At 43.2% G+C, this 26,500-nt stretch overlaps 2 protein-coding genes across 2 annotated transcripts in view; both read left to right on the top strand.

The window, feature by feature from the left end:
- Positions 1-1,533, top strand: part of LOC140541526 (neuron navigator 2-like) — an 86,919-nt gene extending 85,386 nt beyond the window's left edge. The window contains exon 12 of the mRNA XM_072664196.1: positions 1,194-1,533. Coding sequence (XP_072520297.1) covers positions 1,194-1,533 — 340 coding nt within the window. The remainder of the gene's footprint in view (positions 1-1,193) is intronic.
- prmt7 (protein arginine methyltransferase 7) overlaps positions 1-26,500 on the top strand; it is a 522,441-nt gene that overhangs the window by 347,484 nt on the left and 148,457 nt on the right. The window lies entirely within an intron of this gene.

The raw sequence follows: 26,500 nt of genomic DNA, 5'->3' as shown, positions 1-26,500 counted from the left end.
TTCTCTAAGAGCATGAAGAAGAACCGCTGAGAAGAACCGAAACCCAAAAGGACAATCCATAAGAGCGAGAGGAAGAACCACTGAGAGAAGCCAAAGCTCAAAGTTAAAACTCTCTGTTAGAATGAGGAAGACAAGGAGAAACTCCCTAAGAGCATGAGGAAGAACAACTAAGAAGAATCGAGACCCAGAAGAACAATCCATAAGAGCAGGAGAAGGAACCACTGAGAGGAACCAAGACTCAATAAGACTCAAAAAGACTCGATTAGAGAGACTTCCTATTTGTTCCATTACTCTGAGAGCATGAGGAGCAACCGCTGAGAAGAATCGAGACCCAAAAGGACAATCCATAAAAGCATGAGAAGGAACCACTGAGAGAAACCAAGACTCAATAAGATAAAGGAAAAACTTTCTATGAGCAGGAACCACAAGTCAAACATTTTAAGTCTCTATGAGAATGAGGGAGAACCAGTGAGAGGAACCACAACCCAAAGGGACAATCCAAAAGGGCATGAAAAAGAACCACCAAGAGGAACCAAGACTCAAAAAGACTCAAAAAGACTCAAAAAGACTCGATTAGAGAGACTGAGCATGAGGAGCAACCGCTGAGAAGAACAGAAACCAAAAGGACAATCCATAAGAGCATTAGAAGGAACCACTGACTCAATACGATGAAGGAAAAACTTTCTATGAGCAGGAACCACAAGTCAAACATTTTAAGTCTCTATGAGAATGAGGGAGAACCAGTGTGTTCATTAATTCCCTATGAAGAACCAGTGACAGTGACCAGTGACATGAAACTGTCCTCCTCAGGTCAGAATTGGCCTACACATTGACTCTTTGTCCAGTGCCTTGGAAGAATCAGTTTCGGTTCCCTTAAAGCCTTTCTATGGATGGTTTGAGAACCAGTTTTGATAATGGCTGGCTTTAGAAGCTCAAAATATCTTCACATATGTTACATTTTCCAGGAAGAACCTTAAGACGGGTACGAGTGCTGTGTTTCCTCATCACACAAAGAACCCTTCACACCACCTTTATTTATTTTAAGAGCGTATAGTTAAACTGACCTACTCATGCTCCACCCAAAAATGCATAGAAACTGTTGCCAAGTTGGACAGGTTTTACAAAACATTCAAATCTCCTGCATGTGTGTATGACCTGACTGCTGACATCTCTGTCTGAATCCTCTCCTCCAGCACCCTGGAAACAACCTTTGATGCCTGCGTGACCACGGAGATCAACACGAGGAGCCTGCTGGCTCTAAGCCCCCGCCCTGCTTCCACATCGCCGTGGCGGCTGGGTTCGTCCGGCCCTCGTCTCCAGGCGGGCGACGCCCCCTCGTTAGGTGGTGGCTATGGGCAGCATAATGGCCGCTGCAGACAGACAAACACAAACCGCGCCGTTGACCTCTCCGAACTGGACGTTTCTGACAAGGTGGAGGAGCTGGAAGGCATCGCCATGGATACCACAGGTTACATGAGTGAAGGAGAGGTCCTGGGCAAGAGTGTGAGGACAGACAGCGCCACCAGCGGGTGAGTGTGCGCAGGTGCACGATTACAGAAAAATTGCAGTAAAGCTGTAATTCAGTGTTTGTCCTTGTAGAGCTTCAATCAAACTCTTACACACACACACACACACATACACACACACATAATTGAAAGGCCTGTTAATTAGCTTTAATTAGAACAAGTGAAACACCACCATATACAAAGCAGGGGATCTTCATGACAAGGGCTGGGGTTTGTTAAATCCTACAGTTTAATCTGGGCCTGAAAACTGGTATATGTAGATGACCTGGTATATGCAAATGAGCTCTTTTCTGATTGGTTACCCTGTGTTGTGCCTAGTTAAAAAAAAAAAAAACAGTCCAGACTGAATGACTCCTTATGTTCTCATTGGAAGTGAATGGGGCTGAACTGCTGTAGGCTGAATAGATGGATGTATGCAAATAGCTGATGGTTGGTCGATGGGTTGGAGAAGATTGAACACTGGAATCTGTGTAATAGAACATGAATACACGCTACCTCTGCATAGCGAAGGAGAAGACGCCTGTGTTTTTTGCTTGATGACATCCAGGGGTCACCAGTCCCATCCATAAAGACTCAGATCTTGGCCGTAGATTTGAATTCCAACCAAGCAGGACCTCACATAAGTGATTAGTTGTTTGAAGATTGAGTTTCTGCTTGATTTGAAGGAAAACCTGCATCCTTACCAACCCCCTGTGCAAAAGCCTGCAGACCCCTGCTGTAATCCAAACAGTCACTGCTTCTTGGTAGCCTCTAGGTGGCACTGTTTAGTTTGCTCTTCTGTGTTGGACACAGATGGAATTTGGCCCATCCTTGTAGGAAACACACACAGTGACAGAGAGGGTTAAGGGCCTTGCTCAAGGGCCCAACAGTGGCAGCTTGCCCAGCCCGGGTATCGAACCCACAACCCTGTCATCAGTAGTGCAGAGCTCGAACCGCTGAGTCACCACTGCCTCAGTGTACTTCAGGAATACTATCATCTTGACATCCAGGTTGATCACCTCGATCGTCCAGCTATTCCATCCATGTTGTTTAAGAGCTAATCATGGGGTATGTTTATTTCACCTGGATGACCAACTTTTTTTATCCACCTTGACCATCAACCAACACCAGCTTAAATCACCTAAAACCAGCTACCACGAAATATGGTGTTGAGCTGGACTCCTCAGCAGGGTATTATTAAGTTAGGTTACACCATGCGTCTTCTGAAAACTGCTACTTTTGAGGGTTAACTGACTGTGTGAGCATTCTGCTTGTTTGTGCCGTTGGTTTCAGTAATGCAGCAGATTGTCCCCTTTTTTTAGTGGGTGTTTAGTGCGTGTATGGTGGCTGGATCGGCCCGAGCGGCCTGTGCCGTGAGCGTCCAGCCACAGCCCTTCAGCGTATAATCATGCGACGTGCACGCCAGCTTTGTTTGCTCACTTTGTTTTTCATTTGTGTGTTTTGCCGGGAGTCCTGCCAGAAACCACTCACATGTTGTAAGCCCTGAATACCTTGCTTATGAATCTTAGCGGCTTCTGGCGGCTCTGGAGTGAAAAATTATGCATGCGCATGAACTATTGGCCTTGTCCTGGGTCGCACCAAAACGCAGCCTTGTTGTGGGTGTGGGCACGGCCCTGAACTGCTGATGACTTTCAACCAAAGCTGGAGGCTGTTAACTGGGGAACTACAGCTTCATCCGTACGCGTTCATGCTGAGTTTAGACTCGGGCTTGGTTGTGTTTCCGGTTTATTTATCCATAGAAGGGATTTCAGTACAGATCAGAAAGAAAGGAAATGGTCATAAGAGTCAACAAAGGCTTTACTTTTGCCTTCTTTTGTAGGAATCACTGTCAGTGACCAATAGTAGATGTATAGGTATGCCTTTTTTAACATATTTAAACAAATGGACATTTGATCTTCATGTGATCCAAGCTGGGAGGTAATATAAATAAAATAAAACTGAAGAAATATCTCTAAACATCATTTGTAAAATGTAATTAATAGAAATGTAACGTTCTTGTAAGGAAAAAATAGAACACCCCCACATTTATTCCTTAAAACTATTAGTTTTTCCATATTTTAAATTTTTTCTCTCAGTTTGGAGAGGAAAGGGACTCCTCCATGAATCCTCCAAGCACGGGGTCCCCAGATCCACCACACCAGCCTTAACAGATGCTTGTGCCGGCCTTTCTAAGGAGCGCCATCTACCCACCTGGGGAGAGCACGGCCAGTTGTGCTCTCTCAGACTCCGGCCGCTGATGGCAAAGAGGCATGGCTCGGGATCTGAACTTGGGACCCCCGGGCCGTAGTGGTAGTGCATTAGACTGCTAAACCACTCAGAGCCCCACAGCCCCACAATTTTCTTTCTTTTAAATATATTGTTTTTATTATTATGCTTTTGTCCCATTTTAAAACTTACATCCTTTTTACATTCCTTAATTCTTAATACAGTTTTATTTTGGATTCTGAATGTTATTCTAAGCTTTGTTATTCTTACTCCTGGCAGGTTTTAAAATGTTTGCAAGCACCGACAGCTATAGGGATTGATTAACAAAGATTGATTATTAGTAGTATAAGGTTTTCATGGGGTGTCCTAATTTTTTCACATGACCGTATGAACACAATCTGCAATCTGTTTCTCTCATTCAATTTAAAGCAACTTTGCATCTTAGGTAAAGATCTGTGTATCGTTAAACCCAATGCGTCACCTAAAATCCTCCGTAGCTGTGCTTGAGCATGGACGTCAATTGACAGATGCTGATTCTGCCTTTATTTGAGTTAGACCCAAAAGCCTTTTGGTCATTTGGACGACAGCAGGTGTCTGAAAGACACGAGTCCAGGGTCAGGCGAAATATTCAGGGTTGGATTCTCAGAGACTGAAGAAATGACCTTGGTTAACCCCTAGCTTTGTGAAGAATATAGTAGACACTCTTAATGGAAATAAAGCAGTGTGTAGTCACGATGAGGCACACATGCACGTCTACACCACAGACATTAGTGGACACACAATCCCACTGACATCATATCTTAGCAGGAGTGTTTTGATTCTTTCACTGTGCAGAAAAACTGCGGCCATAATTACTGCTGGTAACACAGAGTGACAGGATGTTGAGGCTGTATGAGAGTGTTTCTCTACAGGGACTGCTTTACCTTGTGGACACGGCCCTGAACTGCTGATGACCTTCATGATGACCCCTGTGTTTTTTATGTTGGTTGTCTAGCATGGTCGACCTTGGCTTGGTTTGCTTGGTTTGTTATTTTGGCTTTATTGTGGGTCGTGTTTCGAGTACTTCTGGATTCTGTGACTCTGTCAGGGATGATGTTAAAATGATTACTGAAGACCACTCACACTTGCGTCCTGCCTCAAACCCCTCAATTGTTACAATTTAAACGGAAACACACTGAGGTTTAGTATCTTTTTACACAGAGACTGAATGTGTAGCTGAATGTGAAATTGCTGCAGAAGCTCTTTCTGTTTCTAAACTAGTGTTTTTTCACTGATCTGAAATGTAAATTTAAACACCAGGGAAAAGCTGTTTGGTGAAGCTTAGCCAGATTATGCTTCCCTACTTGCATGTCTTTCTGCATTGCGGGCATTTTTATTTTTACAGCTCTGTATCTTTTAAAATGTGCAGTTCCTCAACCAGTAAACGTTGCTCTTTATAGGCAAGCAGATTTATTAACTCAATGAGACAAACAAAAGGGGGCAAGGGGGGAAAAAATGCAAGAGGCCGAACCAAAAACGAACCAGGGACTGGGGGTTAAGCTGGGGGACCAGCTACTAAGCAAGAATGGCTAGGCCGACCAAACCTGGAACCGCAGCGTGCTGCGCTGTCGTGAGCGTGGGACGCTAACCCCTAGCTGAGACGTGGGTTGCCAGTAAATCGTGGCCTTGAGCGAGTGAGTCTCGCTGATGACTTGATTGGCAGGGTGACCTTCTCCTGAACGTGAACCTTGAGCAGAAACTGGCCTCAACATACTTGTACAGTGCGGGAAACCTGGAGGTCCCAAACGATACAATTCTCGGCACCGAATGGCGGTGTCTAGACTTCTAAAATACCCCCAGTCTCAGGTGAAACACATGAACCCAATCAACATGAATCAAGAACCAAACACAGAAACTAAATGAGGCGGAAGTCCTTATTTGGGCCTGTGGGCGGCGGCTCGGAATCGCCCCGGGAAGGGTGCGATACTGAGGGGCTGATGGTTTATTAGATCTTACTATGGATAAGTACAGCCTGTAAAAAGTGGAACACTATAATATCAGGATTTATAGCCGTCTATCAAGTATTTCAGTCAGAGTTCGGTATCGGCAGATACTTGAAAATCTGGTATCAGTATCGGTAAGGAAAAATTGGTATCGGTGCATCCCTACATGTCACTATTTCTCATAACCACAGAGTTTAAAGTGTGTTAGCTTCATAGCAGATACAAAACAAATATTAGTAGCTTCTGATTAATGAACTATAAACTAAGCAACTGAATAATAAGCCTGCTTAAGCCTGATTAAGATTATAAATATGACACATTTGCTAAGATTATACTGATTAGAAGCCAGCTGGCTTTCTCAGTTGCTGTGAATATGGGTTGGAATGGAAGGCTTCTTCAGGAAAGTTGCCTAAAGATGCTACTTGCTAACTGCTAACCTGAGAAGTTGTGTTAATTGTATATTATAGAACAGAGAATCGCTGATAATACGGTCATAAATTGGGAATTTGTTAGCATCTGAAATGCCAATCCTGAAAACTGTACCAGTGATGATGCTCCACTGACTGTAACAGGGAGAATGGCATCTCTGTCATTCCACCACTCCACACGCTACTGCACTACGAGACCTCTCTCCAGAGCTGTGTACTGTGTCATACTAGTGTAAAATCCTGTAGTATTATTCTACCGCCTCAGTCCACATGCTTCTCTACCTTCAGACAGCAACAAATGCACTTCTATAGCTGTCCATGAGGGGGCGCCAAGCACTATTTGTTTTTATAGAAGTGGAGAACAAGTAAAACTCCCCAACTGTAGGGGGAGCCCAGGAGCCAAAAATTCAGAATTTCGCATAATGCTGCTTTAACGAGAATGCAATCTGAGAGACGTATGAACGGGAGTTCTTATAGCGCTCAACATGGTGTCTGTTTACAGATTAAGTCCCATTCCTCAACAAATGGGACCAATCAGCTTGCTGGTTATGCTGTAGGCAGGGTAGGTTTGAAGCCCCATTCGACACGGAGATCTGTGCAAGCGCTGTAGCCTGAACAAGCAGTATTGAGCCGAACGCTACGAACTATTCATGAGGCGTCTCCATAATTAAGAAAGCTACTTAAGAATTTTTTTTTATGATTTTTACCCATTTTTACCCGTCACCAGGCAACCCCCGCGCCTAGAGAGGGCAGCGCTGTGTACCCGGCTCTGGCGCACCGGCTAGTAGATGGATATGACGGCTGGCGCCGGACTAGTGTAATGTGGGCGGAGAGAGCACCATCTACCCACCCTAGGCCAAATTGTGCTCTCTCAGGCCCCGGCTGCCGATGGCTAGCAGCGTGAAGCTACTTTTTGACAGGATACGTATGAAGGAATGTCTTCCAACCTGACACATAGTTTTATAGCAGGTGAAATTCCTACTAAAACCATCACTTCACCCTGGCGTAAAGATGCTGCGTGCTAACAGCTAACCTTAGATGACGTGGACTTGTTTTGCAGTTTCTACAGCACTTCCTGATCTCAGCCTCTCAGCCGGCCTGCCCTTTTGAACTGTAGTTAAATAAGTGATGGAGGGATGCCAGATCAGGGCCAATGGTTAATCCAACCTCAGTGAGCTGCGTTACTGACCAACTAGGCTTGCACTAAGCGGCTGAGGGGCTGAGATGGAGGCCTTAGATTAGCCAGAATTGGGAGGTGTGTTTAGAAATCAGCTTTTATGAGTTAAAATCACCGTTTTGTTAAAAATGGTTAACATTGCATGATTGACAGCTTTCTGTACAAAACTCCCAGCCTTCTACGCTGCTAGACACAACAGGGTGAGGGTTCTAGACTCTAGACATTGTGCAGGTTGGTTGCATTAAGGCCTCTCCCAGAAAATACCTAAAAGAAGGAAAGGTAAGAAGGTGTTAACCTGGATGGACAGCAGAATAGCCGGCTTGCTAGCTTTTGTTTGAGTGGTTGGGTTAGTATTAGGTCACTAGTCAGGACTGAACCGAACCACATTAGCCTTGCGATTGGTGATGACATTGCTTACACAAGCAGCACCCAAGATTAGGATCTTCTAGTTTACCCCAAAAATATATGAAATATGGAATAAATGCTGTATATTAGTGATTTATTGGTTAGTTATATGCCATAGCTGTTGTATATTGTGTGTCTACTGGAGCGAAGGCTAACCTGATTAGAAAAAAGTGGAGTTTAAGGGAGAACTCAGTCTTGTTGTGTAGCTAAAGCCGTAGTAGCCGTCCTGAAGGTGGCATTTTGTCTGTACATGTCCATGTTTATAGATAACAGTCTGTTATAGATCTTACTTAGATTTAACACCTTGATCAGATTGAGGTAAGTTAGCTAGTCTATGCAGTTTGTACAGTGCTAACTGGTGAGGTATACGCTTCCATTACTAGCTAGGGTTGGGAAAATAACGTCGAATTTGAATATTCATCAAATTCACATTTTTATGTTCTTAGTGTCCTTCAGCCAGGCTACAGGCTAAGTAGTTAGCTAGTCTAGCTAAGTGCTTCACGCTGTACCCACCTGTGTACCGAATCACTTGTATGGACAGCCATACAACGCAGACTAAAAACCATAGGTTTCCATTTATACAAATTGATATCAAAAGTATTGGGACACCTGCTCATTCATTGTTTTTTCCGAAATCAAGGGTATTAAAAATAGCTGATCCTGCTTTTGTTGGAGTAACTGTCTCTACTGTCCAGGGAAATAGGCTTTCTACTAGATTTTGGAGTCGGATTTGATTGCATTGAGAGACAAGAGCGTCATTGAGGTCAGGATGTTGGATGATCACCACCCCAGCTCTTGTCCCCACCTCCCCAACTCATCCAAAAAGTATTGGATGGAGCTCCACCATTCATCATTCCAGAGAGCACAACTCTTCCACTGCTCCACAGCTCAATGCTGCTGGGGGGCTTTATATACCCCTCTACCCCAAGCCTGGCATTAGGCAGTATGGTGCCAATAGGTTCATATTTATTTATCTGCTCCAGTGAGTCCTATTTTGTTTTTCTATTGGCAATACGTCTCTACAGGAACTGCAGGACACTGGACTAGACAAGTTATATAATATATATAAACATATTTTGGCTGATTGACTACATTTGGCGTCAGGGATACATTTATGTACCTTTTAATGTGCCACTGAACTAGTCCTTTAAAAAACGTCCTCTGTATGGAATGCTGTCCAGTCCACAGGTGCTAGCCAGTGTCACTACAGTATTTATTATGAGTGCTGAATTGCTTTTGTGTTCTCTGCTTGCAAAAGACTCTGTGTGTAGGGTGTGGGCCGCCCCTAAGCATCAACGTTATGCAACTTCACTGATCAAACCAATTCTCTTCTCTAGTAATTGACTCACCTGATGAGTCATTAGCTGCATCTGTACTGAGTTATAAATCATGCTGTAAGGCTGGCACATTGTTCGGACTTTCTTACAGGGCTCCTTTGTGAAAAGACCCATCGCTGTGTCAGTTTAGTCAGTCCACCTGGCAGGGCTGCAGTTTACATGAGCTAGTCAGCATATCAGCACTTGCATCAGCCTGTGTCTGATGGTGTAATTGCAGGAAACGAGCTGCTGGCTGTGGAAGTGAGGCCGTTGCCACAGAAGGTGTGTGTTAACAGCTTCCCGCTGGTAAATCACTGATGTCAGTTTGATCGGAACTGATTTTGAATGTGTCCTTAAATCAATAAATAAGAAATAAATAATGTCCATATTTAGATTTATATGTATATGAATATTGGATTCATCACCACACACACACACATATGTATATGATATATATATCAGTAATGGTAAAAAGGTATTCAGGTATTTTCAGCCATACACACCATATATACACAATATGGACAAAAGTATTGGGACACCTACTCATTCATTGTTTCTTCCAAAATCAAGGGCATTAAAAAAAAGAATGTATTCTGCTTTTGTTGGAGTAACTATCTCTACTGTCCAGGGAAGAAGACTTTCTACTAGCATTTAGGAGGAGCATTGCTGTGAGAACTGGATTGCATTCAGCAAAAAGAGCATTCGTGACCCCAAGTCACCCCCCCAACTCCCAAACTCATCTTAAAAGTACTGGATGGAGCACCAACCATCATTCCAGGGAGCACAGCTCTTCCACTGCTCCACAGCTCAATGCTGGGGGGCTTTATACCCCTCTATCCCATGCCTGGCATTAGGCAGGCATTTTCAGATCTGCTCCACAGAGTCCTATTCTTTTGGCAGTTCTTCTCTATTCAGGGACTAGACAAGCTGTGTCAGGTATACTATATATATATATATATATACAGTGCAGGAGGATGGGTGGACTGATGGACGGCTGAATGAATGGATGGACTACAGAGCAGGTTTTCAGTGAAAGCTCTAAACAGGTTCTCCAAACGCCGCCTCAGGGGAAAACACTTAAAAAGGACACACGAGGAAGCAGGTATATAGCAGGTACAAACAGAAACAGACGCAGCACAAATTACAAATGCCATTAAATTCTGTTGTGCAGCCCCATGACACACTTACATCATGAAGCTTTTCTCCAGTATAGTGTAATCTAATGTCCTGTGTGCTGTGTCTGTTTCAGATTGTACCTGGTGGATACACCTGCTTCCTCATGTGTCCTTTTCAAGTGTTCTCCCCTGAGGGGACATTAGGAGAACCTGTTTAGAGCTTCCACTGAATACTTGCTGTGTAGTCCGTCCACTCATTCAGCCTTCTATCCATCCACCCATCCTCCTACAGCCCTAAGCCCTTCCTGTACTGTCCCATCCGGCTTTACCTGTGTCCCCTCCCCTTCTTCAGACACACAGTCACACACTCAGTGTCTTTTAACTCTCTTTCTTTTTCACTTACATGCGCATTACACAAGAAAACCTACCTTTTAACCATGGCATTTGCGCTTCCTCTGACATCACACACATGGTTTTGCTAGTTTCGCCTAATATTGGTGGTTAAAGGGGCCATATCCTGCATTTTCCCTTACACCCAGGTCTACGTATGGCCTTTGATTGGTTTCAAAAGAAGTATCAAAAACATCATCACTATAGATTTTTTATTTACTTGACTCTTTTCCAGCCTCATGTGATTATAGAATCAGCCCAATTGTTTCTGCTACTGTGCCTTTAAGACTAATGTAAGTAATTGAGTTCTGAATATAAGGGTCATCCACCAGTCATCTGAAGAAAACCTCAACCACAACCATTTAAGCATCCAAAATGTTCTTCGGTCTTTAGTAAAGAACCCTTGAAGAATCCACACAAGCTGAAAGCCATCATGCCCAATGCCAAAAGTCCCCTAGAAGGGTATAAAACCCACCAGCAGTGGAATGGCATTCTCTGAAGTGATGGAGCTCCATCCAGTACCTTTAAAATGAGTTAGAATGGTGTTTGTGGGCCATAACTAACCTTTTAACATTAGTACCTGAAGCCAACATGGCTGAATGCAAACAAATCTTCACAGTGCTATTACTATTGTGTTCCTGATAAAAGTAAATGAGCTTTAAAGAAGAAGGTCTTTCTCCAGTCCAAAGACCCCTTCAATCATCCATTGATTATCATGGTTCTTTGTAGGACCATTGCCTTTAGTAAAGAACCCTTGAGGAATCCACACAAGCTGGAGGCCACCATGCCCAACACCCAAAATCCTCTACAAGGGTATAAAGCCCACCAGCAGTGGAATGGCATTCTCTGAAGCGGTGGAGCTCCACCCAATACTTATGGAATGAGTTGGAATGATGTTTGTGGTTCAGAACTACCAATGTGACATTAGTACATGAAGCTGTCATGGCTCAATGCAAACAAATTCTTGAAGCAATGTTCTTGATGAAAGTAAATGGGCTTTACAGTAGAAGGTTTTTCTCCAGTCCAAAGACCCCTTCAACCAGATACAGGACCATTTTAGCATCCATCCATGGATTATCATGGTTCTTTGTAGGACCATTACCTTTAGTAAAGAACCCTTGAGGAATCCCCACAAGCTGGAGGCCACCATGCCCAATGCCAAAAGTAAACTAGAGGGGTATAAAGCCCACCAGTCATGGGGCTTCATCAATACCTTCATAATGGCCTGGAATTATGTTTGTGGTCCAAAACTAACCATCCAACAGTAGTACCCGAAGCTTTGAATGAGCTCCAAGCACTCCTCAACCCGGCATAGAACCATTTAAACATCCAAATGGTTATTTGTAGGAACATCGCCTTTATTAAAGAACCCTTGAAGAACCCACATTAGCTGGAGGCCACCATGCCCAATGCCAAAAGTAAACTAGAAGGGTATAAAGCCCACCAGTCATGGGGCTTCATCAATACCTTCATAATGGCCTGGAATTATGTTTGTGGTCCAAAACTAACCATCCAACAGTAGTACCCGAAGCTTTGAATGAGCTCCAAGCACTCCTCAACCCGGCATAGAACCATTTAAACATCCAAATGGTTATTTGTAGGAACATCGCCTTTATTAAAGAACCCTTGAAGAACCCACATTAGCTGGAGGCCACCATGCCCAATGCCAAAAGTCGGCTAGAAGGGTTTGAAGCCTCCTCCGCTAGTGGGCCATGGAGCTGTGGAACAGTGTTCTCCATCCAGTACACATGGTCCAGAACTAACCATCTACATAAGTGCCAGAAGCTTCCATGGCTCAGCGCAAACAAATCCTCACAGCAATATTCCTGTTGTTATCTAGTGAATTTCCCATACTTTACTCACTGCACGCTTCATTTAGCCTACATTCTCTTCCCAGCGGCCCTGGCTTGATTTTATTTGTGATGCAGTGGGATCACAGCTGGATTAAGGCAAGCCTTAGTGTTCCTTTGTGGACAAATATTTGTGGACACCCACCTTTCTAATGGTGCACCCATTGCTGACATAGATACAGCTCGTCTAGTCCCTGTAGAGAGGTACTGCCAATAGAATAGGCACCATGCTGTCTAATGCAAGGTGTGGGCTAGAGGGGTATAAAGCCCCCCAGCATTGAGCTGTGGAGCAGTGGAAGAGCTGTGTGCTCTGGAATGATGGTTGGTGGAGCTCCAGCCAGTACTTTTTTGGGATGAGTTGGGGAGTTGGGGATGATGAGGTGGGGTGGTGATCATCATCCAACATTCTGACCTCACTAACACTCTTGCCCTTGAATGCAATCAAATCCTCACAGCAATGCTAGAAAAAAATCTAGTAGAAATATTTCCTTCCCTAGACAGTAGAGACAGTTACTCCAACAAAAGCAGGACAACAAAAGCCCTTGATTTCAGAAGAAGCAACGATTAAGCAGCTGTCCAAATACTTTTGTCAATATAGTGTATCTTTTGGATTCTAGCCTATTAAAACTAAAAGCTAGTGAATAACAGAGCACTTGTGGAAGTCACTCTGGATAGGAGTGTCTGCTAAGCACTGTAGATGTGAGGAAAGCATCATCCTGGTCAGTAGAGACGGGTGGGCACGTAACCTGACTCCTGCAGTCGTATTCCTGAGGACGTCTTTTGTCTGGAGAGTCTTCTCTTATTGGAGTTGGCTGCACTCCAGTGTATGAAAGCAGTGAGTGCCTGCATTAACCAGGTGAAGGGCTGTTGTTTTGACTTTGTGCGTCTGTGTCTGCAGCCTCATAATTTCGTAGGAAAGCTTTCTAGTTTGTGTTTTATGATCCTCGTCCAGATAAGAAGATAGTGGAGCCGCATTAGGAGCTTTAATAGCTTTTAAATCACCGTGATTGGCGATAACGCCTCCTGCCGAAGGGTTGTGCAATTAAGTGGAAAGCTAAAGGCGTGTGTTTATTCAGTGAGGTTTGATTAAAGATGAAAAATGAGGCATGTATAGTCAGACTCCTCAGACAAGTGAACTTAAAGGGCCTGTATTGAACATTTTTCTTGTATTTCATTAAAAAAACAAACAAAAAAAAACAAACAAACATAATCTTATGTACCAAAACTAAAAAATTATATTTATTGAAAAATAAGTAGTTTTTAATTTTGATATGACTGTTTACACATCACACCTTTGTTTTGAAACTATAAAGAAAACAATGTTTAACTGCATATGGGCTCTTTAATTTTTTATATACAAAAAAAGACTTTTTTAACTATTTTAATTTAGTTATTTTGATATTTTGAATAAATGTGATATATATACACTGTATAGACAAAAGTATTGGGACACATTTCAATTATTGTCTCTACTTTCAAGGAATGCTTTTTTTTACTAGATTACAAAAGAGCATTGCTTTGAGAATTTGACTGCATTCAGCGACAAGACGACAGCTCAATGCTGGGGCGCTGTATACCCCTCTAGCCCACACCTGGCGTTATTAGGCCAACAGGTTCATGTTTATTTATATCAGCTCCAGAGAGTCCTATTCTTCTGACAGTACTTCTCTACATGGTGTGTGTGTGCATTTGCACATCTGTGTCAGCAATAGGTGCAACGTAAAGTAGCTAAATGCATTTATTAGAAGGAGTTTCCGCAAACATTTACATAAGTTACATAACATGTAGTGTATGAGTATACATGCCTATTGATTTTATATGCATGTGTGTGTGTGTGTGTGTGTGTGTGTGTGTCTGTGCAGCTACATGACAGATGGAGGGCTGACCTTGTACACACGGCGGCTGACCCGCGTACCGGACAGTACGAATATGGACAGGGACACAGTTCTCCACTCCAAAAGCCAAGCCGACACTGACAGGTAGGAGTTGCCATGTCTTTTATGACTTTTACTCACTGAGGGATGAAGGGGAGGCATCTCAAACACACAAACACACACAAACAAGTCAAGTCAAATTTATTTGTAGAGCTTTTTACTGTTGCTGCCAACTGTTGTCGTCACAAAGCAGCTGGGAAAAACTCCCTCAGAGCTGGAGGAAGAAACCTTGGGAGGAACCAAGACTCACAAGGGGGACCCGACCCGTCCTCCTCTGATCAGAACTATTATAATAAATTATTGACAAAAGTCACCAAACCATCTAAACTGTTGAACTGCTCTGATCATAATCATAATATATTAATCATGGTGTAGATGGTTAATAGTGGTGATATTAATAGTGACAGATAGTTAAGAGTCCAAACAGAAGCCATCAGAGTCAGAGTGGGGTCATACTTACATTTACATTTAAGGCATTTAGCAGAGGCTCTTCTCCAGAGTGACTTACAAAAGTGCTTTGCTATTTACTCAAGAAAAACCTCAGCTAGTTAGAATAGACTAATAGTTCAAAGATACCTTTAAGCTTAGACATTAAATACTTATATTTTTTTCTAAAATGTAAGACATTATACTTATGTCCTTTACTTCATATACTGTAATATATGTAGCCTTAAGTAATATTAATGTGTCTATCATACAGCTCTGCAAAAAATTAAGAGACCACTTCATTTTTGTTTTTTTAAATTTGCCTCTCTACGTGTACGGCAGAAATTCTATTCCAGGCATTTCATCAAACAAAGCTGAGTTCGCTGAATTTGCAGACTATTATTGGCATCACGTCGCCCAACAGCAATGTGAAAGACTAGTGGAGAGCCTGCCGAGACATGAGAGCTGTGATTGGCAGTCGAGGTTATTTCACCATAATAATTTCTAAATGCTCTCAAAGTTCAGATATTAGTACTGTGTTGATTAAATTTTTATAAAAACTTCTTTGCATTTAAATTATTATGTTATTATAATCATTTCTTTGCATTATTTGAGCAAATAATAATAGTACTATTTTTTGGTATTTATAGGAAATGTTGTTCATGGTTTATGAAATACAATGCAAATGTTTATTTCCCTTAAACACACTGACTATAAATAGTAAAACCAGAGAAACTGATCATGTAGGGTTATCTTTTATATACAAATCTTCAAGTCAATGATCCATTCATCACAACATTGTGAGAAAATGAAAAAATCAAATGCCAGATTATATATAGATCTATATTTACAACTGTTTGCACTTTCAGTTGAGTAATGTACAGTACCTTTAATGTACTGTAAGGCATATCGCACCACAGTATGAAGCGCTGGAATGAGGTATTTTGTCCATATCATGCAGCCCCGCACACACACACACACGCACACACACGCACACACACTCTCACACTATCCTCTGTGAGAAGTGTCCTGATGTGCTGAGATTGGCGAAATGAGAGAATGAGGCTGTAGTGGTTCAGAAGCTTCTCTTTGTCTTTGTAGTAACAGAGCATCCTTTGTTTTCCTCCACAAGAGAGCACAGTGATTGACTTCCTCAGCACTACCGGCAATTTAGAGTGACCCCCCCCCCTTCCTGGCACACACCCACACACTTACACACACACATATATTAAATGGCAAAATCTAAATGTATTATTTAAATGCTGCATGGACTAAAGTATTGGGACACCTGCTCGTTCATTGTTTCTTCTGAAATCAAGGGTATTAAAAAAGAGTGTATCCTACTTTTGTTGGAGTATCTGTCTCTACTGTCCTTCTACTTGATTTTGGAGGAGCACTGCTGTGAGGATTTTTTTGCATTGCAGGATGTTGGATGATAATCATGATGACCCACTTCAACCCCAACTCCCCGACTCATCCCAAAAGTATTGCGACCCTCATTCCAAAGCATACAGCTCTACTGCTCCACAGCTCAATGCTGGGGGCCGTTATACCCCTCTATAGCCCATGCCTGACATTAGGTGGCATGGTGCCAACAGGTTCATATTGATCTGCTCCAGAGAGTCCTATTTTATTGGCAGTACTTGTCCACTGAGACTAGATAAGCTGTGTGTGTGTGTGTGCGTGTGTGTGTTTGCACATCTGTGTCAACAGCAACTTTAAGTAGCTGAATGCATTCATTAGAAGAGGTGTCCACAAACATTTGGACACATACATGAACTTGGTTTGAGACAGTGGTCTCTGTAATTCTTTTTTCGAAGGTGTCTGAAGTGTTTGTGACTTACAGAAATCAACAAGCCTTAGTGTAGTTTTTGACAAATGTTTGTGGACACCCCTTCTAATGTTGCACCCATTGCTGACACAGATGTGCAAATGCATGCACACACACAGCTCGTCTAGTCCCTGTAGAGACGTACTGCCAATAGAATAGGACTCTCTAGAGCAGATAAATATGAGCTTATTTGCACCATGCTGCCTAATGCCTGGAGTGGGCTAGAGGGGTATATAAAGCCCCCCAGCAGCATTGAGCTGTGGAGCAGTGGAAGAACAGTGTTCTCTGGAATGATGGATGGTGGAGCTCCATCCAGTACTTTTGGGATGAGTTGGGGAGTTGGGGATGATGAGGTGGGGGGGGTGATCATCATCCAACATCCTGACCTCACTAAAGCTCTTGTCCTTAAATCCTCACAGCAACCCACCTCCAAATATAGTAGAAAACCTTCTTCTTCCCTGGGCAGCAGAGACGGTTACTCATACAAAAGCAGGATAAACTCTTTTTTTTTAAACACCCCTGGAATCCGAAGAAACAATGAATGAGCAGGCGTCCCAATACTTTTGTCCATATAGCGCCTTTGTATTGTGTCCAGTCCTGTTTTATTCACACTGAAATAATGGAGTAGACTGAAGGTGCTGGGTGAGAAACCCTGCTGAGGAACACCTCCCTGGAGACCGCCACTGAGAAGAGAGAGAGAGAGAGAGGGAGAGAGAGAGAGTGCTTAGGTAAGCAGATGTTTCAGCAGTGAGATCTGGGATAGATAATAAAAGCTGAGGGTTTTATGTGAAGAGAAGACTCAGAGAGAGACTGGAGACCTCAGACCCCCCCCCCCCCCCCCCCCACCCATTCACCATTCAGAGACAAAAACCAAACTGTGATGTTCTAGATAGATGACTGGGTCAAAACCCAGATCTCCAGAAACACCAAGCAGGTCTTGTGGGGTGTTCCTGCTATGCAGTGGTCAGCACCTACCAAAAGTGCACCAAGAAAGGACAACGGTTGAACCGGCCATGTGTGGCCGAGGCTCACTGATGCTCATGGAGGCCCCACCTCACAACTTACAGGACTGCTAACATTACTCTTGCTGCCAGATACCAAAGGAGGAGGTGGAGTCCATGCCTCCAAGGGTCAGAGCTCCCACCACGAGGTGGTGTTAATGTTATGGCTGATTGCCGTAGATATAGGTCTGAACTTTGGAGCATGAACACACACATAGACATGATAAATATTTGTTCCATGCAGCCCACCTCGGTTCTGCAGCCCTGTTGCCCAAATAAGGGCATTTTCTATAGACTGGCCAGGTGCGTTCTGGGAAGTCCATGCCCAGTAACTGTCAGGACGAGTTTCTGGCTGTGAGTGATCCGTCTGAATTAGGGATGATCTAAGTCCTGCTGAAATGTTGCTTTGGGGCAGGAATTCAGTGGGAATTCCACGGCTGTTTTTTGTCTCTCACCGGAGTGCTTGATATTGTGTAGAATTTAAAAGACGTCTTTCTCCGAGCGCTGCCCAATCGCAGGTGGTGTAATAAATTATTAGATCTGTTGTTCTCCTCCCATTCTCATCAAATGCACAGGAAAAAAAAAGAGTTGGGAGTGAGGTGAAAGCAGTGGGAGCCCTGGTCGTGCATCTGTGCATGTGAAAGCAGTTTCTGAGATTCTTTATGGAGAGAGCTGCTGGATGCTGTGTTAGCTGAGAGCCACCTGGATTCATTTGAACGGTAAATTGAGCCCGGTCTGCAGACTGCCTTGGACTCCTGCTTTAGGTGAGCGCTGCTGCTGCCTGTATTTTGAATCCTTAACTTATGTGTAGTCTTGTTGGCTGGGTCCAAAGCAAAGACTTTGGCCTGGATAAACACATGCCATCTTTTTAGGCCCTAAATATGCAGCATTTCTTTCAAAATGTTACAATAAACCCATATTTTTGTGTTAAATTCAAAGTTCTGCTGCATTTTTGCATTCTTAGACTGACTCAAAGGCTCTGTAGTCTGGCACTTCATGAGGTAAATGATGCTTTGGGGCTTAATACTGTGTATTTCTTTTAGTCCAGTGGAGAAAGGCCTGTGAACCCAGATAGGTTCTTGCTTTATACTACTTTATACTGTTCAGCCATAACATTAAAACCACCCTAATACCTTAGTGTAGTGTAGTGTAGTGTACCTTGGTGGTTTACAGCTTTTAGGGTTGGGGTCACTCTAGGAAGCCATCAGACATAATTTTGATCTGATTCGTTTAGAGGGGCTTTCTTTGATGTTAAACATAGTGACAGGTCATTTTTATGTGATTATATGGGTTAAAAATAAAGGTTTATGATATGCTTGTTAGAGATATATGTGTGTGTGTCAGAGAACCTTCACTTAACGCACAGGTTCTCTGCACTCGCACATCTCTGTTGCAGATAGAAAACTGGTAAATGAGATATTTAATGTATTTAATAACTCTTTATTGTTATGTTGCTTTGTAGATGACGAGCTTATATTTATATTTATACTATTTAAGTATCTGCACGCGTTTGATGATCAGAACTAAGACCACAGAGCTGATTCAGACCGTTTGTATTTACATACGGATGTGCAAATGCACACACACAGCTTGTCTAGTCCCTGTAGAGAAGTACTACCAATAGAATAGGACTCTCTGAAGCAGATAAACAAACATCAACCTATTGGCACCATGCTGCCTAATGCCAGGCGTAGGCTAACAGGGTTGAGGAGCAATGCTCCACAGCATTGAGGAGCTGTGGAGCAGTGGAAGAGCTGTGTTCTCTGGAATGATGGTGGTGGAGCTCCATCTAGTATTTGGGAAGTTGGGGTTGAGGTGGGCTGGCGATCATCCTGACAACATCCTGACCTCACTAACACATCAAGTTCTCACAGCAGTGCTCCTCCAACATCTAGTAGAAAGCCTTCCTCCCTGGACAGTAAAGACAGTCACTCCACTTAACTAAACTCTTTTTAATAGCCTTGATTTTACATTTACATTTAAGGCATTCAGCAGACGCTCTTCTCCAGAGCGACTTACAAAAGTGCTTCACTATTCACTCAAGAAAAACCTCAGCTAGTTTAAATAGACTAAAAATTTAAAGATCCTCTAATCTTAGACTCTACTAAACACAAGTCAGTGAGGAGACCACGCTGCTATTCGACCAAGTCCTCTCAGAAGAGAAGGGTCTTCAGTCTGGGTTTGAAAACAACGAGCGACTCTGCTGTTCGGACACCCAGGGAAAGTTCGTTCCACCACTTCAGTGCAGAACAGAAAAAAGCCTGGATGCTCGTCTTCAGTGGATCTTAAAGGATGGCGGGTCGAGCCGAGCCAAGCCGTACTTGAAGCTGGAAGGGCTCTTGGTACAGATCAGGCTTTTGACCGTTGCCATCAAGTACGGAGGGGCTGACTGGTCCATTTTTGGCTGTGTAGGCCAGAGTCAGGGGTCTGAATCTGATGACCTGGGCAGCAGCTACAGGAAGCCAGTGAAGAGAGAACGCAGCAGAGGAGGAGCTGAACATGGCTGAACTTAGAGAAGTTGAAGACGACCCGTGCCGCTGCATTCTGGATAAGTTGCAGGGGCCTGATGGTGCGCAGAGGGAGACCAGCCAGAAGAGAGCTGCAGTAGTCGGTCCAGGGTCAGTTACAGCCCACTGTTACAGCCCACTGTCCCATGTAGGCCCCATGTGCAGTGTACAACCCAGATGGGGCCCATGTTTAACCCATCACTGACCCTGGACCATGGAGACAACTTTCTGGTTCCTAGTTGGGCTGATCATACAGACCCCACATGGGCATGTTATGGGCTATAGGTTAGATATATCTCACAAATAGGTTACAGTCACCGTAAATTCACCCCTACAGTTAAGCCTAACACTCACTCGAACCCAAACCTAAACCTAAACTTAACAGTCACTCTAACACTACCCTCAACTTTAACCCTAAACCACATATTACTAATGTTACCAACCAGATGTTGCCATTTTGAGCATCTGTAGCTTTAGTGGACCACCAAAATATACTATACTATCACCATTCATTCTTATTTATTATGTTTTTCTTGCCTTTTTGGCTGTTATGCCAGCTGTGGAATACACTGGAGTGACTGTTGTAGATCTAATAATATGTCTGCTGGTCCCATAAAGACCCTTTGGCTTCACCTTTAAACCCCATCTTCCCTCCATCCCCTTCTCTAGGGGCGCATAATGATGGAAAGACGTCATTCTGACATTCTGATATTGTTTCTCTGAGGCCGAGGGGAATCGGAGGACCCGGCCTGGGTAAACACATGCCATCTCTGACCTAGATCTCATGGCATCTGTTTTTAGACCACTAACATGTGGCATTTCTTTCAAAACTGTTACAATAAACAGATTTTTTGTGTTAAATTCAAAGTTCTGCTGCATTTTTGCATTCATAGACTGACTCAAAGGCTCTATAGTCAGGCACTTCATGAGTGAAATGATGCTTTGGGGCAGTGCTTCCATACATGTTCACCTTATACTGTGTATTTCTTTTAGTCCAGTGGAGTAAAGGCCTGTTAGTGATGTGATGTGACACAGTGGGTTTACTGGTGTTAATGGTGTGTGCTAGAGGCTGAAAAGGTGATTGAGGGCAGGTGGTCTCGGATAGGTTCTTGCTTAGTTGCCTGTCGTTGTGGTATATATGTTTACACTACTTTATACTGTTTAGCCATAACATTAAAACCACCTGTCTAATATTGTGCAGTTCCCCTGTGTCTCACCAAAACTGCTCTGACCCATCGAGGCATGGACTCCACAAACCTCTGAAGGTGTCCTGCTGTGGTATCTGACACCAAGACGTTAGCAGCAGATCCTGTAGGTTGTGAGGTGGGGCCTCAATGTGCATCAGTGAGCCTCGGACACCCATGATTATGCTGCTGGTTCACTGGTTGTCCTTTCTTGGAGCACTTTTGGTAGGTACTGACCACTGCATACTGGGAATACCGCATAAAGCCTGCCTGATGTTCTGACCCAGTCGTCTGGTCATCATAGTTTGGTATGGTCATTTGTCCTGTTTATTATTATTATTATTATTATTATTATTAATAATAATAATTTTATTAATCACACACGGCCCACCTCGCATGCTTCAACATGACATCACATCTGACATACAGGATCTGAATTCCTGTGTCATATCCTGTCCATGAACACAGTTCATATTTCTTTTTTGATGTCTGTAGTGTGAGTGAGTGAGTGAGTGAGTGTGTGTGTGTGTGTGTGTGTGTGTGTGTGTGTGCATGTGCTTGTGCATAATCCAGCTGTGATGGTTCAAACACTTTTCTGAAATCTGAGCTCTTGTCTGGCTCTGAGAGAGGTACCGGGACGAGGATTGCATTGAAATCTAGAAGCCGGGACAAATCCACACACACCCACACAGGAAATGTAGCATTGTGCACACACACACACACACACACACACACACACACACACACACACACACACACACCTCACCACATGACAACAGCTACTGTAGCCCAGCATGAACTGTTAAAACCTTCACCCCATTCAAAACCACATGCAAACACTGTATCGCAGCCGTGTGTTTACCTGTAAAACTGTATATAACAGTAGAATGAACCCAAATAAACATAAAGTCAGTGGCCACAGAGAGTGTCTACCTATAATTAACTTTATATAACATTAGAGTGAACCCAAATAAACATAAAGTCAGTGGTCAGTGAGATTGTCTACCTGTAATTAACTGTAATTGACTCCTAACCCTACATTGGCCCACATCTGTAATACGAGTAACCTTGTAAGTCGCTCTGGATAAGAGCGTCAGCTAAATGCCGTAAATGTAAATGTAACTCTATATAACATTAGAATAAACCCAAATAAACATAAAGTGAGTGGTCAGTGAGAGTGTCTACCTGTAATTAACTCTATATAACATTAGAATAAACCCTAATAAACATAAAGTCAGTGGTCAGTGAGAGTGTCTACCTGTAATTAACTCTATATAACACTAGAATAAACCCTAAATAAACATAAAGTCAGTGGTCAGTGAGAGTGTCTACCTGTAATTAACTCTATATAACATTAGAATAAACCCTAATAAACATAAAGTCAGTGGTCAGTGAGTGTCTACCTGTAATTAACTCTATATAACATTAGAATAAACCCTAATAAACATAAAGTCAGTGGTCAGTGAGTGTCTACCTGTAATTAACTCTATATAACATTAGAATAAACCCTAATAAACATAAAGTCAGTGGTCAGTGAGTGTCTACCTGTAATTAACTCTATATAACACTAGAATAAACCCAAATAAACATAAAGTCAGTGGTCAATGAGGGTGTCTACCTGTTAGAACCTGTAGCGCTAATTAAAAAGGCGCTACACCATCACGAACACACTCTCAAACCATGTGGAGGTGTTCAGTAACTTGCATGTGTGGTTTCTGACGCTGTATGGCTGCTGCTATCTGTAAACATGGACAAAGTTCAGGGTACGAGGTTTCTACTGATGGTTTCTTTAGTGTGCATTAGGATTTTTTCATTATATAATGTGTGTATAGGAGATGTGTGAGTGTGTATCTGTGTGTGGGTTGTCTCTACGTATCTGCTTCTGAACACCTGGGAGGTGAATGGGTTGTAAGCGATCATGCTTTGTGTATATGTGTGTGTGTGTGGAGCTCTTAGAAGCTGTACCTGTTGAAAGATGTGAAGAAACTTAAGTGCGTTGTGATTTTGATTTACGAGCTGAATTGCAACTGGAGAACCTTTTCCAGAAACACTTCTCTCCTAGACAGTGAGTGTAATGCGCAGAATGGAGTCGGGCCTCTGTATTGTCTGCTTTTATCCGTCCTGCCCTGGAGATTTCGCTCTGTCTGCACTCGGGTTCAGAGCCGCTGGCTGTGTTTGCCTGCTTTGCTTTGGGGGATTATTTGCATGGTTTGGTTTTCCCATAAGAGACCGCAGGCCTATTGGCTTTAAAACTGAGCTTATTGGAGTGGACGTCCATCCACCTTCACTGAAACAGTGCCCAGTGCCCACTAGCAAACAAAATCTCTGCCTGTGTAGACCATGTCAGTTACACTGATCACTATCACACACAGAGCGGTACCTATTGTTCATAGCTCATTGACGTACTCTCAGAAATATGGACTCCTAAGATTCCCTCTACATTCATCACCCAGTCCATTAAAAGCACTGACAAGAGTCCAATGGCACCTGTCAGGGGGTGTGATACTGGCAGTCTGGCCAAGCTAGTTGAGCTAGTTGACCAGCCTAGCATCTTGACCAGCATAATATGTTATCGTTTGAGTGTGATGGTTTAGCTGAACCACAAGCTCGATCAACCTGACCTAGCTAGACCACCAGTATGCCCAATATGACCATGCATTAACAAACTGGTCAACCAGTATGACTGAGCTGGTTGCTCAGCACGACCATGCCGGCTGACCAGCATGACCATACTAGCATCACCAAGCTGGACGACAAGCTTGACCAAATACAATATACTCTATGCTCGTCAATAGCTGGTTAACCACCTGGCTTCCCAGTATAGGGTATGTTTCCCTCTGGATGACCAGCTTCTCAACTACCTTGACCATCAAAGACCAGCTTAGAGCATCCGAAACCAGCCACCTGCAAAAAACTGTCAGCAGGAATATTAGGCAGCAAATAAACCGTCAGTTCTTGAAGGTGTTCCTGGTATGCAGTGGTCAGAGTGCTCCAAGGAACAACAATCGGTGAACTGGTGTCAGATTCATGGGCACCCAAGACTCACTGATGCTCATGGAGGCCCCACCTCACAACTTACAGGACTTAAAGAATCTGCTGCTGATGCTAGCCTTGGTGCCAGAGACCACTGCAGGACACCTTCAGAGGTCTTGTGGGGTCCAGTGCCTCAACAGGGGGATTGGCAGAACTGTAAACATTATAGTGTTGGCAGTCAGATTCAGGCCATTCGGGCCTCATTTTCTGTGGACAAATATATATGGACAAAAGTATTGGGACACCTGGTCATTCATTGTTAAGGGTATTAAAAAGAGTTTCTCCTGCGTTTGTTGGAGTAATTGTCTCTTCTGTCCAGGGAAGAAGGCTTTCTACTAGATTTTGGAGGAGCATTGCTGTGAGGATTTAGCAGAAAAGACCATCAGTGAGGTTAGGATGTTGGACGTCCCAGCTCATCCCATCCCCAAAAGTACTGGATGGAGCACCATCCATCATTCCAGAGAACACAGTTCTTCCACTGCTCCACAGCTCCATGCTGTGGAGCTTTATACCCTTCTAGCCCACGCCTAGAACCACGCATCAGCAATAGGTGCAACTTGAAGTAGATGAGTGCATTCATTAGAAGGGGTGTCCACAAACTTTTTTTTTAATTGCTTGAAATCTTAGCAATTATTAAAAACAAAGATCATAAAATAATTGTCTAGTTTATCAGATTTTAAATAATTAAAATATACTACTATAATTAATTACAGTTTAATTACTGTGTAATTTAATTTGTATATAAAATAAGGAACGTTGGCCCAGTTTATAACCGTGAATAGTTAAAAGAATTTCATGGAGACTATATTAGCACTTATTTATGTTAACCTAAAATTATGGCACCAGAACGCAGCTCTGCTTAGTGCTCCCATGATCTGGAGGTGCTGGAGCTCCTCTCTGGCCCAGTTTAACCCCTGGGTGTGTTTACCATTATTACAGTCCTTATACATTCATGTCTGTAGCAGTCAGATCCCACCCTATAATTTGCAGTTCATGCACTGCAAATATACAGGATGTACACTCTATGGCAGTGTATTGTACTGGTCCGTATCTGCTGCTCTTACTGTAGATGTTGTCTGTTGACGTCATTTCGTTCGCATGCTATGTAAAACTATCCTCAGTTGCCTCTTGAGAAGATGTTGTACAGTAATGACTGTATGTCTGAACTGCAGCGTTGCCCTGCAGCCTAACTGTCTGTCTGTCTGTACGGAATAATGGGAGGGAATGAGGCGTGGAGACTCTCAGCAGGTTCTCAGAGAGCTCCTGAAGGCAAGCAGAACCTGTAGCTCCAGTGGGATTGTGGAGTGGTGGGGGGATGGAACAAAGAGCTAAAGCTACTGGCTCAGAGAGAAAGACAATGGGGCAGAGAGAGAGAGGGAGAGGGAGAAGGAGATGGTGAGTGACTGCTCTTAAGCCAGCGCAGTTTTGGTTTTGAGGGGAGGGCCTCTCTGACCTAAAGCCTGTAGGCCCTAAAAAAAGCCTGGGAACTTCTCAGCTTCGCTGGTCGAGCTCCACGCTGTGCTCCTTCTGCTGGGTTGACAGTGGAAGCTGTTACAAAGGTATCTGGTACAACTAATGATGTTTTTTTGTTTTTACAATGGATTCATCTGTTGACTGTTGCTTGATTAATCAACTTATTGGACCTGTAAAGTCTTCTACTGTTTACTGTCACGCTGGCCTTTCTCAAAGCCTTCATCGTCTAAAGTTCTGTTTCTGTAACCAGTGAATTCTTCTTTGGTCCGAAAAGGGCTAAAGTCAATTCCATTAAGAGTCAATACTCATATGCCAGAGAACTGATATTCTCAGATATTCTACAATCATTATCTGAGGCCCCGTTCTTACGTATCCAGAGATTTCTAAAATCGTAGCTTTTTAAAGCATTCTCACCTTTTGTCAACACAAAAGCCCTATTTGGACTGGATTGGTCCAATAAAAATCCAACTCCAGTAAAAAACACCACACCCAAAGTTGAACAAATTTAGTTTAGTATTTTTGCCACATGATCAAATTCACAACAGCTGCCAAATTTTTGGAATGTTTTTGTTTAGCGATTAAGAAATTTTTTAAGTTTCACATCCGCCAGATGTGAGATCTGATACATGCGCTCAGAGACTAACTGCGAAATGCAGCAGCAGCCAAAAACCTTTTTTAAGGTGACATTTGCCTGGAGAAATACAGAGATGGGAACCT

This window comes from Salminus brasiliensis, chromosome 19 (assembly GCF_030463535.1).
Source record: "Salminus brasiliensis chromosome 19, fSalBra1.hap2, whole genome shotgun sequence".
Taxonomy (NCBI): Eukaryota; Metazoa; Chordata; class Actinopteri; order Characiformes; family Bryconidae; genus Salminus; species Salminus brasiliensis.
Note: the sequence above shows the minus strand (reverse complement) of the source record. Positions and strands in the feature narration are given on the sequence as shown.